The 13914-nt window shown below is 41.5% G+C and overlaps 1 protein-coding gene across 5 annotated transcripts in view; it reads left to right on the forward strand.

The window, feature by feature from the left end:
- Window positions 1-13914, forward strand: part of syt14a (synaptotagmin XIVa) — a 36841-nt gene that overhangs the window by 16491 nt on the left and 6436 nt on the right. For 2 of the 5 annotated variants that reach the window (XM_069172410.1, XM_069172408.1), the window contains 6 exons: window positions 289-441; window positions 3698-3919; window positions 10165-10430; window positions 10504-10953; window positions 12128-12317; window positions 12798-12875. In XM_069172410.1, coding sequence (XP_069028511.1) covers window positions 289-441; window positions 3698-3919; window positions 10165-10430; window positions 10504-10953; window positions 12128-12317; window positions 12798-12875 — 1359 coding nt within the window. Of the gene's footprint in view, window positions 1-288; window positions 442-2375; window positions 2484-3697; window positions 3920-10164; window positions 10431-10503; window positions 10954-12127; window positions 12318-12797; window positions 12876-13914 lie in introns of those variants that run through there. The other 3 variants (XM_069172409.1, XM_069172413.1, XM_069172412.1) reach the window with 3 other exon arrangements.

Raw genomic sequence — 13914 nt, forward strand, 5'->3', positions numbered from 1 at the left:
TCTGATGCTCCTGGACATAAACAAACCACATGGATTTTAATATTGAGAAACACTAAGTCCCGTAAAAAAGAATATCACAAAAAAACTGATAGTCTCGATGTTGGCAGGAAATATGAAACACATGTTCAGCATGCTGTTCGTTTTCATGTTCTTCGCTTCCTTTGTTAGCGTTTGGGACTAAAACCATCTCGGCGGTGGCCTCGGGTATTTTCCAAAGTGTGACGTGCGTTAAGTGATTTTTTTTAAAACGCCAAACAACCGACTTCAAGTGGAATTTCTGTGTCCCAGTTTCTCCAGAGGTGCTGGGGTTTCTGACGGCCATCGGACTCTTCATCATCCTCATGACCTTCCTCTTCTGGTACCTCAACAACAAGTTTGCGCTGGAGAACGCAGGAAGCCTCCAGTGCCTCGATGACTTCAGGAAAAACACCGAGCAGCAAGGTGAGCCTGCGTTCACACACACACACACACACACACACACACACACACACACACACACACACACACACACACACACACACACACACACACACACACACACTGTATGAGCTCAGGTTTGGTTTCTGATTTTTATTCTGCAGAACGACCTCACACATTTTAATTATTGTGATTTGTACACGTGTGAACTTGCTTCTGTCGTCGTCACCACCTGAACCAAATACACTGTTCTGATTGGATAACAATTTCCAAAGAAAAAATAAAACAGGATTTGTTGAACATCTGTTGAACATTTTGAGATTGTGTGTTTTTACTTTGACGTAAAATAATGCTCTTACTCGTCTGAACACAGAATACCTGAGAACTAGATAGATATTTGACGTAAACAAAGAGAGGGACTAGTTTGACACCGTAACGATCCCTCTGAAGAGCTTCCAGGAGTTTTTCCGCTCATGGTTTCCACCTCATTGGTGTCGTCCATCGTCTTCATAAAGTGATGAAGGCCCTGACCTCGGCACGCAGCCGTTGTCCTCCTGCCACTGGCCTTTGTCAGCCCATGCAGGGATTACTGCTGCTGACAGATTCAGGGCTGTTTACTTGTCGTCCGTCCACCGGGCTTCAGAAGTTTAAAAGGTTGGCGGCCCCGGGGAGCCCGAGCAGGGAGTCGTCTCCACCCTGAGAAGCCACCTGCTAAACACTCGGTTCACAACAAAGGGATGCGGTGTAACATGAGGTGACTCCGCTTTGCCCGATGACTCAGACAGATGGGACAATGATGTTTATTTTTCATAAAGTGTGTTACATTTAAAAGCAATTTGGTGAAAGAAGACGACTCTGCTTGTCCTTTCTGCCAAAACTGGCATTTTATAGAAAAACTGTTTCTCTGACAGTCTTTTACTGTTTGTGATTTATTCTCTGTAAGTAAACACATTTTGTGACCGTCATGTGTTTTGGAGATTTTTTTTCAGTCATTATGGGAAATGTTCCAGCCTGCAGTCATTTCAAAGCTCTGCTGCCCCCTGCTGGAGAAAACACGGAGCCACAACTGTTTCAGTCGTAAACACAATGGTGTTGTCGTGGCTGTTTTACTGACATGCAGCATATTGACAAATGCAACATTTAAAAAAAATACATTTCAACATATTATGGCATCACATGTTGCATATATTATAGGATATTATATTGTGTTTTCTTTAAGATCAAACTAAACAAATATCACCTACTTTTCTCTGCTATGTTGTGTTCCTTCTTCTATTTTTAATTACCCCCTCATATATATATCATGTGCCTGGCAGAGAAAAATACCACTTCATATAATGTAGTCCAAATCAAGACCACCGTTATATATTAATATACCCTCAAAAATCAGCATATAGACAATCCATATCTTCGTTTCACAAACATAAAATCTTTCTTTTTAAATTCACAAATTTATTATGTTTCTGTATAAAATGCATGTCAGTATGTTAAACCTCTCCACATGGAAGACATCTTTTAAAAAACAAAATATTTCCATAATTTTTTTTGTGTTGCATAACAAGTCGCTGTGTTGCATAATAAGTGTGATTGTGGACGGAGCACCATGGCAACATTATTATTGCAAGAGTTTGTGACACGACTACAGCTGCCTGCTGAACTCCTCTGACTCTAACGGACTCCCTCTCTTCTGTCTTGTTTGTCTAATTGTCTTTTTTTTGTTGAAGCCGTCAGTGACTCAAACACCTTTACAACTGCTGGCTCGTAACTACACACACCTGTTGTCATTCGTCCTTCAAAGCAGCTCTCTCTATTGGCACCTTTTTATTAACTGAGGCACACAAATACCGTTTCCTTCTTGACTCGAGTGTTTTAGACAGAAGAAGAAAAGACAACAAGTTCTGTTTTATCAAGTTTAAGTTCCTTTTATTGTCATCTCAGCCACATACACAGAACCCAGCGGGAAGACAGTGTGCGTCCTCAGAGCCGTGATGTCCCTTCAAAAAGACAACAGTAATTGGACAGTATAGGAGATCAGTAAAACAGTAGATCAATGGCAGCAACATTAAGTGAGTATTTCCGTGCAATACAGGCTTATTTGTAGCTATGTATTATAAATATATAATCAAAGTGTGTGGCTCCATATAAATGACTTCATGCATCCTGTGCACTAATCAGGAACATGTAAAGTGCATATGTGTCTCTATAAACTAGTCTGATGATACAAATGATCATGAATTAAAGCAGATGGCAACTTTTTAAGTTCAAAGGTTTGAATTGAATTTCTCAAGACATTTGATATATTAATGTGTCAATCATCTTACACACCAATAGTATGATTTGATACATAAATGATATCAAAGACATTCAGACATCAACTTTGTAGACGAAATTTAGGAGGACATGAAGGAGAAAAAGTTATTTTCCATTTTACTTAATAGTTCTGGATCTGAATCTGGATCATGATCTGAATCTGGATCTGGATCAGAATCTGGATCAGTTTTGAATCTGGATCTGGATATGAATCCGAAACTGGATCTGGATCTCAATCTGAATCTGGATCTAGATCTGGATCTAGTTCTGAATCTAGATCTGGATCAGAATCTGAATCTGAGTCTGGATCTGAATCTGGATCTGAATCTGAATCTGAGTCTGGATCTGAATCTGGATCTGAATCTGAATCTGGATCTGGATCTGAATCTGAATCTGGATCTGGATCTGAATCTGGATCCATCTCCAGTTTCCCACTTGACAAAAACAAACAAACAAAAACAGCATTTCAGACTTCAACAGAAGTCTGAGATGCAATAAATCCAAATTGTGACATCTTCTAATTTTCTCTGAATTTAACCAGTAAAAAACGCTGGACGGGGAAATGTCGATATTTTGATGCAGGAGGAATGAAATGGAGGAAGTAGCGTTGCAGGATGAGTGTCAGAGGATTGATACTTTCTTCCATCTATTTTATACTACAGAACACTAATTAAATGTCTAAATCAAATTCCTATGTTGTCTCCACCACAGTCATGATTATTTTAAAATGACTAATTCAATATTCTCTGGCTTTGGCTTTTCATGTATTCTGTATCAGTCTCTCCCTCCTCGTGTCAGATTTATCTCAGATGTTAATTAAAAAAATCCAAACTGAAATTCATCTTTGGGAAAGAATTCAAAGTCGTCTTTGTTTTTTTTTTCCACAGTTTCAAGTGCAGCTGTGGCGCCAGCAGAGGCTGCCAGTCTACCTGATTTCAATCAGACTCTGTGTCTCTGTTCCCCCGAACAGACAAGGCCGGCGCCGACCTGCAGGGCTCGTCGTCGGACAGCGAGGACGAAGTGATGGGTCAGTACCAGGAAGCCGTCAGCCGCTCGCAGGGCCTCCGGGGAGGCGCCACGGCGGCCTCCAAAGTCAAACACGCCGGAGGTTTCAGCTGGGAGAGGCGTCAGAAGTACAGCCCTCTGACGGCTGATTACAACGGATACAGCAGCGAAGCCTCGGCGGACGATGGTAGGTCCTCGGTAGACGGAGCGATGCAGCATCCTTCATTGTTTTATTCATTGAGCATCCAAATATTCAACCTCAGCTGTACAGTGAGAAGTTCTTCAAGAGATCAGGACAGATATTTCCTTGCTATCACCACAGTAAGCTCGAGTAAACCTGCACCTCTGTACCATCACCACACACACACACACACACACACACACACACACACACACACACCCACCGTCAGTTAATCCAGAGAGGTGATCAAAGAGAAGCTCCCGTTCAGCACACTCTCCGTGGGAGGGTTGTGAAACAGTCAACTGTGTGCATAATCTGCACAGCCGCAGCCTCACACTTCTATTTTTTTTTAATGTTTCCTTTTCTAACGCATCTCTGTCTCCCATCAGCCCGACTCGCCATCGCTGTAGAAGCTTTTTCATTTAAAAGATAGGCCAAGTCACAAGAGAGCCCCGACTCTGACCTCCTTGGATCCGTGTTATTCATCTGTCAGAGCACTTGACTACAAATGTGTGCTGCTGATTTATTTAACAATATGGGAGTGAAAATACACTCTTGAACTGCACACTGACAGAACGACTCGTTATGTGATGGTCTTCTGCTTTTTTTTTTGGCGGGAAGCGGAGGCTGAAATCTTCCACACGATCACGAGGCACTTTTGGCCTTTAATTTTTTATTGAAATTAAAAAAACAAAAAACATAAAGAGAGTTAATTACTGAGCTTTGGAGGAATATTTTTCACTGTCGCACAGAGCAAGGAAAGATGTTTTCTCCCTTTTCTCATGCTGTTTTTGCAAAGCTCGGCTCTCTGGCTGCAGCAAGAAAGGTGTAAACCTGCATCTCAAAGTGTCAAACTGGTCCTTTAAAGGAGGGAAATAAGCAATCGTTTTATGTCACAGAAGAGTTTAAAATAAAATGAAGATAATTAGTCATTAAAAATAGTTCAAAAAAATGTCAAATTAATAAAAAAGCCGATGAGCCACAGACTGCTTTGTTTCCATATCGAACTGAATCGAATCAGCGGTTGTGTTTTGGATCCAAACTGAGACGCCCGTGTTCCACATCCTCAGACAGGAATCAGACGTGTTTATGTCTGACAGCGTTCTTCAAAGACAAAAACAGTCTAACGTTTGCCAGGGTCCTCGATTGGTGAATCATGTCTGAACCAGTTCTGTGTTATATAAGACAGTGGGATCCAAGGCTGAGTGTCTGGCACAAGCTATTTAAAGCGTCGTTTGAATGTGTAGCTGAGGGATAAATAGTGCATGGCAGCCTTCTGACTCCATTAGCAGAGAAGCAACACACTGCGCAAGGTTGGCGTTACGCAAGAGCTGCAAACGGTTGAACGTCTTCTCCTCCGACCTCCTCCGGTTTTTATGTTGCTATAGAAAAATGGCAGACGTGGAAATCGAGGGGTGTTCAGTGACGCTGTCAAAGATTTTCAGGTCATTCTGGAAAAGCACAAACAGATGAATTAGTTTTTGTTAAAGGTTTTCTGTTAAAGGAGACCTGCATCATCTGATCTGAACTGAAGCTACTTAAAGGAGAGTCAGTGATCTTTTCTACATACAGCAAACTGGATATTCAAAAATTATGTATTTTGCAGTTTTTTTCAATTCATTTAAATGAGAAGGGCAAAATATTAGGAACACCTCTCAGTAGAGTTCAGCAGCATCTCAGATTAATGTTTCCAAAATTACCATTAAAAATAAACGAGCACTTCTCTCCATTAGGTTCAACAACAACTGAACAATGTTTATCCTCAGGAATGCAGTTGGGCTTTTGTATTTATTCTTAATGCTTCACGAGTGTTTTTTTATGTTATGGCTGATCATTGCATAAAACCTGAACAAAACATTGTCTCACAATGATTATTTACATTATTGATTAATTTTTCAAATTGTTTTGTGTGTAAAATGGTGAAAATGTCCTTTCTGAAATATTCAAATTGCTCATTAAGCGTCTCAAACCCGAACACGGTCAGTTTATTATCGTGCCATCCCATAAATCCTCCCATTTAAAAAGCTGGAACTAAACTGAGATAAGAGATAAGATACGATAAGTTAACAGTTCAGTAAGAAGCCTGCAAGATACAACTCTTAAAAAGATCCAATAAACCAACAACATGAATAAAATCATACAAAATAAGTCAAATGTGTGAAAAGTCCCAAATTAAAAATGTCCATTAAGACTATAGAGGAAAAAGGATGAAGTATGAATTTGTGTATCTTAAATATGTCATTCAGGAAATATGTTGTTTTGCTTTTCACCAACTAAAACAAAGAAGAATTTGAAGATCTTCAACGGTTATCTGTCTGAGCTTCCTGTCAGCTGCTCGCTCTTCTTACATGTTTAATCTGCGACTTTAGAGGTAATTTAGAGTTCAAACAGTGGACGCATGTCTGGACACTAAATGTGGAGATGTCACTTTTAATTTAGATGTATTTCATTGAAGCCGTTCACGCTAGAGTTTGGATTTTTTTTGGGGAGGGGGGGACAAAGCCCTCAATGATGTGTTGTCTGTTAGCTGGAGTGAGTCTTTGTGAGAGAGAGAGAGAGAGAGAGAGAAAGAGAGAGAGAGAGAGAGAGAGAGAGAGAGAGAGAAGCAGGGATTTGAGTCATGAATGGCTCACAGCAATAATTAGAAATTTACTCGGTTTATTTATATGACAACGTCTCCGCTATAGAAGATCTTGTGTTGTTTTGCCCCTTTTCTGTGTGTGTGTGTGTGTGTGTGTGTGTGTGTGTGTGTGTGTGTGTGTGTGTGTGTGCGTGTGTGTGTGTGTGTGCGTGCGTGTGTGTGTGTGTGTTGTTCTAATACCCCAAAGGCTTCAAGGATTTTATATAAAAATGGCAGATGATGCTTTTCATTAAAATAAAACGGATGCCAAGAAAACACATCCAATGCAGTTATCGTTCCAGCTTCTCTAAACTTTCCGGATCATCGTGAGGACTGTAATCAGATTACTTTGTAATTTACAACACGCTGATCCTGCAGCCAGGAGAGGAAGTGGATTAAAAACTGTCCGTCCAGAGCTGCACTTTGGTTGGAAGAACTGGAGGTTCATTATTTTGCTCCCTGTGGTAACGCTTTGATCGCTGTGGTTTTCTCTCCCATCAAAGTCATCATGGATCCAAACTCGTAGCCGTCCTGACATCAGGCCACTTTCCCTCCAAAAGAGAAAACGATACGATCAGAAATGTAGATATACGTTGGTAGTTTCCATGATTTTTCCATCACAGTTGAAGGACATTTGTTTCATTAATTTTCAAACGAGCAGTTGTTGAAGCTCGGAGGCGCCTGTAATATTTTCTCTCGACACCCACTGCTGCTGCTTGTGTTTGTCTGGGAGTATGAAGAGCTTTATCCCCGGGACATATGTATTATACATGAGCTGGATTGTGCCAGAGCTCCAGAATGGAGGAGGGCGGGTGCCCCGGTGGCGCCGCTCAGCCTCCCCAAAAATAGGAAGTATGCAGAAAGAAAGGGATGATGTGAGGTTCGTCTGGACCGACTGCCTCTTTCTGCTCTGACGTCGGCGTCCCGTCAGGATGATGAGGATGATGATGAGGATGATGAGGATGTAGTTATTCAAACTCCCTCAATTTTAAGCAAAAACTCACTTAAAATTCCACAAATTACATCTGAATTTTTGCAAAAATCTGCTGCAAAATCTTTTTTTTTTTTTTTAATCATAACGATCACAAAATGAATCTGTTTAATAAAAAAAAAAACTATTGCATTTAGGTGATTTTTGATTTTAATGAGTTGTTACATTTGTATAATAAGATACCTGAGATGAAAAATGTAGAATTAGTTCAGGAGTGAAATGTTAACTGGACTCAAAAGCTTCACAAGCGAGTCTTCGATAAATAGTACATATTTTAATAATCCTGCACATAACCACCCGTTACATGACAACTTATTGTTTTTGCACTTTGGTTTTTGAATGAATGAATCAAATAATGTTGGTTGAGCTTTAGATTTGGAGACCTGCAGCCCTGCTGTTAACCCTTTTTCTTTTATTTTTTTTTTTAAAGCATTTTTTACTCGGGTTAATAAGAGTATCATCACAGCTATCATACGTATCTCTGCTCGGTAACACTGGTGATTTCTAATTTGTATGTCATCCGCTGGTAAAATCAGACTGTGCCGTTCCAACCGTTCATTAGACAGTAGAGTCTACATGAACTGATGCTGACCTGAAAATGGAGCTTTATTGCATTACTGAAGCTACTGACTCTTTATCTTGAAGGTCTTGAAAAGCTACAAGGAGCAAAGAGGTCATTTTTTTTGTTTCCCCCTCCTCATAAAGGACAATAACACGCAGCTGCTCTCATTTCTCACCTGCGATATTTATACCTGAGCTTCACAGTCGAGAACCTCAAAGCCTGAGCAGCTCTAAGAGGAACAAGAAGGCAAAACAAGGCGACTGGCAGCACAGAGGGGATGAATCTGTGTGAAGGAAGGCTGGGTGAGACGAGAGGAGGAACGGTAACCATCCCAATTAGCAGGCTGGAGAAAAGAGTAGTGCTTTTACACAGCAGCTTCCATCAAATCAACCGCCCCCGGCTCAGCGGGGAAAAAGCTGCTCAAAATGGATTTGCTCCTTTTATCAAGCCCTCCATGACACTTAGTTAAGACTCCTTTGCCTCCATCCTGCCACTGATACGTTCCACTTTGAGCTGGTGTCTCACTGACATTATTAAGCGTGAAACTTTCAAGAACTTGGGAGAAAGCAGGAACAATGTGTTGGAGTACATTACGTCATCACAGTGTTGGCTTTTTCCAAAAGTTAGGAGACAGCATAAGAAGATTTTTTTTTTCTTTTTTCCCCAAGTTATTTCTTCTTCATCTTTTGTTTTCTTTCTTGATTTTTTTTTTCTTTGGGTTTCAAACACTCCTCTCCAGCGTCCCTGTGGGAGTATTAGCATCGGCTGCTCAATTTTTGTGAATCCAAATTGGACAAGGGAGGCAGATTTGAGAATGCAGCTGACAACACTATTCAAGCTTCTTTCTATGTGCCACAGAAATGTTCAGTATAGCCTCCTTCTTTGCCTTCCAGGCAACTGAATCATTTAGAAAGGTGAGAGGCATGAAATCGGTGGCAGATTAAGAAGTAGTCAGTTCACTCCTTTAATGGTGCATATCTGATGTTTTATTTAGGTTGTGCATTCAAACGATTCCTCTCATATTATGCTCATGACGACAGGCAGCGTAAGATGCATTTTTCATACTCCAAAATAAGCCTGTGATAAATTGCGTACAAAAGTGTCTATTAATGCTGAAGATTTACATGAAGGATATTTGACCAGAAAAGAAGAACCTGAATTATTGTTTAGCATTAACATACAGGCGCAGACTAAACATTTATACTCACTTAGAGCCCCAGCAAATAAAATATATAATCATTTAACAGTTAAACATTATATAATGAATAATATTATTATCTTATAATGAAATAATTTTCATTTAAGAACTATGATATAATGATGATATAATGGCTACGCAAGACTATTCATGAGTGCTTTATAATTACAGCTGTTTGTTTATGTCTATAAATTCATCATGACGTGGACACACATTTAACATTTCCACTTAGTCCTCTATTAAGTTGCATTGTTGGTAGAAAGGGATTCAAATATTTGGGAATCTCAGCATTTATTTTGCAAAACAAAATGGACTGGTAGAATATAATAGTGATAGAACGGGACATTTACCTGTATTCCCCAAAAAGGTGGCATTGAGCTCCACTGTTGTCCAACAGCTGTTAAAAACCCAAATGAGCCGCTGTGATGTCATATTCTCTGGTTACCATGAACATGGTCGTGCAGTCAGAGTCACTCGTGCGTAAACTGTCCTGCTGCTGTAAATGTTCACTAATTTACCAACGCTGCGGCTGAAAATAGTCCCTCACAGATGCACCGTTTACTCCTGTTTGAATTGCATTTGATAAAATTACAAAACCCAGTTGTTGCCTTATTGTTAAAAAAATAAAAGTGTAAATAGTGAACCTGTTTTTTTTAAGACTTGCATCTGCAGGAAGTAGAAATGTGGAACAGCTGAGAGCCTCTGACCGGTTGAGAGACAGTCGTACTTCTGTATTTGTTGCCTTATTCTTTACACCGGAGCTGTACAGACTTCTATTCCCACATATGACGTGTGTGTGTAACCAAATGAGTTTCGGTAATAGTCCATATGATATGATGCATGTTAATGTGTGTTATTGGGATGATTCCCTCCCAACCAGCCAACTGCATCCAGAGGATGAGACGGACGCCGCCGCTGGATGAGCTGCAGCCGCCGCCCTACCAGGATGAGAACGGCTCTCCAAGGATGTCCTGCACGCTGTCCGACCTGGGCGACGCCAAGTGTGACCTGTCCCACACCAGCGGGAGCCCCCACCTGTCCTTTGGCAAGTGTCCCAGCGAGGGCAGCGACGGCCACGAGAGTTACCTGAACAAGGGCTACGAGGAGGACGTACCCAGCGACAGCACGGCCGTACTCAGCCCAGAGGTAAACACCAGCGATAATGGAAATGCTTTTAAGGTTTTTATTGCGACGCTGAACATGCGGTTGGTGTCTTCAGGATATGTCAGCCCGTGGATCGGCTGCACGGCTGCTTAAAGGTTACGAACCGGATCCCGTTGCAAAATACGGCACCCTGGACATCGTGTTCAACTACGACTCCGAGGAGCAGCAGCTGGCTTTGACCATCACGGCGGTCACGGACCTTCCCGCCGTCAAACGCACCGGAAACATCTCCTGGCAGGTCCACCTGGTGCTCCTGCCCACCAAGAAGCAGAGGGCCAAGACGGGCGTCCAGAGAGGCCCGTGCCCCGTCTTCAAGGAGACCTTCCGCTTCAGCCACGTGGAGTCGGAGATGATCAGCAACTACGCCATCCGGTTCCGCCTTTACAGCATGCGGCGGATGAAGAAGGAGAAGGTGCTCGGGGAGAAGGTGTTCTACCTCACCAAGCTCAACCTTCAGGGCAAAGTGTCTGTGCCGGTCATACTGGACCCGTGCTGCACTCTCCCGGTAAGCTGGATCAAAGCAGGCGTCGGCTTTCAAGCACCCGCTCGACGCCTCACCGACTGCTGCTCTTTGTTGATTGATCTTTCATTTGATCAGATAACAGTTTCAGAATGAGGTTATATTTTGCAGCGCTTGATAAAGATCTTATTTCATCTCAGGAATATGATGCCACCATGTCGCATCAGGGAATAATCAACAACTGATTTACTGATGCAACAACTGATGCAGCAATTTAATTAAGGTTCAAAAAGCTGCAAAGGGGAAATGCCACCTTACAAAAGGACCATCAACATATTCCTCGTTATACATTAGTTTACTTGCCTTTTAAGTTTCTTACAATATTTTTTCATGTTGTGGTAAAAGAGCAACAATTGTTAAATAAACACAAATAGCTTGAGAAATATATTTTTTCAGGCTTTAATGGATTATTTAATTATGCAGGGATCCCCTCATCCAATTAAACCAATATTTTTTGATTGACTCCTCCCCTTAACAGTGACTGTCAATTAACTTAGAAACTAATGAGGCATTGCAGGTCTGTGGAGTTTTGGTTTCTCCACATGTTGAAGTTGTGCATGGCGCCGTGGTACGAGTGATACACACCCAGAATTTAAGCCTTCGGCTATTTTTTTTAAATTTCCAATTGAAGAAATAAAAACATCTCCAAATGCAGTCAGTAACAGATCCCCAGCGATAAAATCTCAAGTGAACAACCCTGAGCTCTCAGGATGAGATACTAGGTTTCTCTGAGATCAGAAAAACAAACATTTCTACTTCCACCTAATCCAAACTGTCAATTAGCGAGGAAATAATCAAACTTTTGCCAACGAGTTAATAAATATTTTAAAATTCTCAATTTAAACTCTTCAGAAATCCCAAATGCAGAGAAAGAAGAAATGTATTATCAAAGTGTATCTGTTCCAAGAAATTGTGCAGACTTAAATTGTCAGTTGGAGGCAATAAATGTCCATTGTTTCAAAAATTCCCAAAAGATTAAAAAAAAAAAGTGAAGTGGTGAATCTGCTGCTGCAAACAGTGTCAACAGAATTGAAATTCATTTGTATTCTGGGTGTTGTGAAAGCTAGTGATTGCACGAGGAGCAAAGGTGGTGATAATAAGTGATAATCATTCATATTTAATGTAACATGTTGAATTATTGAGTTTTCTGAATGTCCAGGGCGGCGAATCGCAGGTCAGCCTCTCCGACATGACCTGCAGCGAAAGCGCCTCATCGTTCCAGTCGGTCAGTCAGACCTCCACACCGGAGATCCTCGTGGGCCTGGTGTACAACGCCACAACGGGACGCCTCTCCGTGGAGATCATCAAAGGCATCCACTTCAAAAACCTGGCTGCTAACAAGCCACCCAGTAAGTACCTTAAAGAGGTTTGGTTGAGGCGACGTCAGTGAGCCAGATGACAGTTTAGGACTTGTTTCGACTGCTAGAATTAAAAAGGAAAAGTTGAGGATTTGTGTCGTCTTGGAAAGTTTCTAACTGACTCTGTACATACTGTGTGCTTGTTGAATTGAACCAGAGAGACGATGCACAGCTTGTAAACTTCTCCGACTACGAGATAGTCTGATCTATCTCAGCTGCACTACCTGCTTTCAGTCTTCCTCTGATCTGATCCCTGGTTTCCATCCTCAGTCGGCTTCCAGCGGCCGAGCAGCAAGTTCAAACAAAAACTGACCCTTGTTGAACTTTGTGCCATGTTGTTGTTGTTGTTGTTGTTGTTGTTGGCGGCCTTCTGACCCTTTTTCTCTTTCCTTGCATTTTCTGTTTATGTCTGCACCTGAAATTCTCACCCTACTGCCTTTTTGACATCTCGGTCCGTTGTTTCTCTTACTGCTGTCCAACCCTTGTTGTCAGACGGGCTGTTCTGTTGTCTAAAGCACTTGATAGGTGGACAGGTTTATATTATCAGAGGTGAGTCTCTCAAAGTGAACCGCTTATCAGTGTTATGGACCTTTTTACACATCTTCATGGATGCAGTGAGATGCAGTTAATTACACTGTACACACACTTTTTATTTACTTATTTGGCTTCTATGATGAATATCTGCAAAAAGAGTCACCTGGAATCCTTAAAGAAATAATGAATTATGAGAACGTGACAGTTGTGACATTTAAAAGCACAGCTGGCACCGCCTCAGCTTTGGCTTTTAACTCTTGATTTGATTATTTTTCCTTCATAATCGATAGTTTATTTGTTTTCTTGCCGAGACTTTTCTGGTGTCGGGATGCTACATGTAGGACAGCTGGAGCGGCCGGACCTCTGACTTTTCTGTCAACGTCAGCAAACACGTCACAACGCGTGAACTCGAGGCTTGTTGAAAAGTTTGAGTTCTGACGTCGTGAATACCACAAGAGGGCGCCGTTCGTACGGACTCTTCTCGTGTACGCGGTGAATACCACAACATCTGAACGCAACGAAAGTCTAAGCAAGAAAGCGAATCTTTTTCTATATTAAGTAAAATACGGCGTTAAAATAAATGACTAAAGATAAAAACAGGTGAAAGTAACTGCAGCACGATTCTAATATTCTCGTGCTCACTTCACTCATCCATGAAGGTGTTTGCTTGTTGCATCTTGCCGCTGCATTTGTATGTTTTTTGTCACGCATGCAGCCCCGCTACAACCACCCGGCCTACTTCCACCCGTCACGTCTCCCGTGGGTTCGTGGTGTCCTCCGTGTTTTCACTCTTCATGCAAAGTCAATCCATTTTTGTCTGGTGGCATATTGCCAGCTAGAGGGAAATGTTGTGCGTCATTGACTGCTGGCTTTATTTTTCAATAATACACTTTGGCATGCTTTGGGTGTAATTTAAAATTTTTCAACTCTGCCTCCAGCACATGAAACAGAAACAGGACCTCTGTCATAGAGAAGCATAAATATTCATCGAAAACAGACACTGCACTGTCCTCCCATTAATTGCCGTGTTCCTTGAATTCACAGATGTCTTTAA

The sequence above is a fragment of the Embiotoca jacksoni genome, unplaced genomic scaffold (genome assembly GCF_022577435.1).
Source record: "Embiotoca jacksoni isolate LCO1_2020_lvr unplaced genomic scaffold, fEmbJac1.0.p SCAF_53, whole genome shotgun sequence".
Classification (NCBI taxonomy): domain Eukaryota; kingdom Metazoa; phylum Chordata; class Actinopteri; family Embiotocidae; genus Embiotoca; species Embiotoca jacksoni.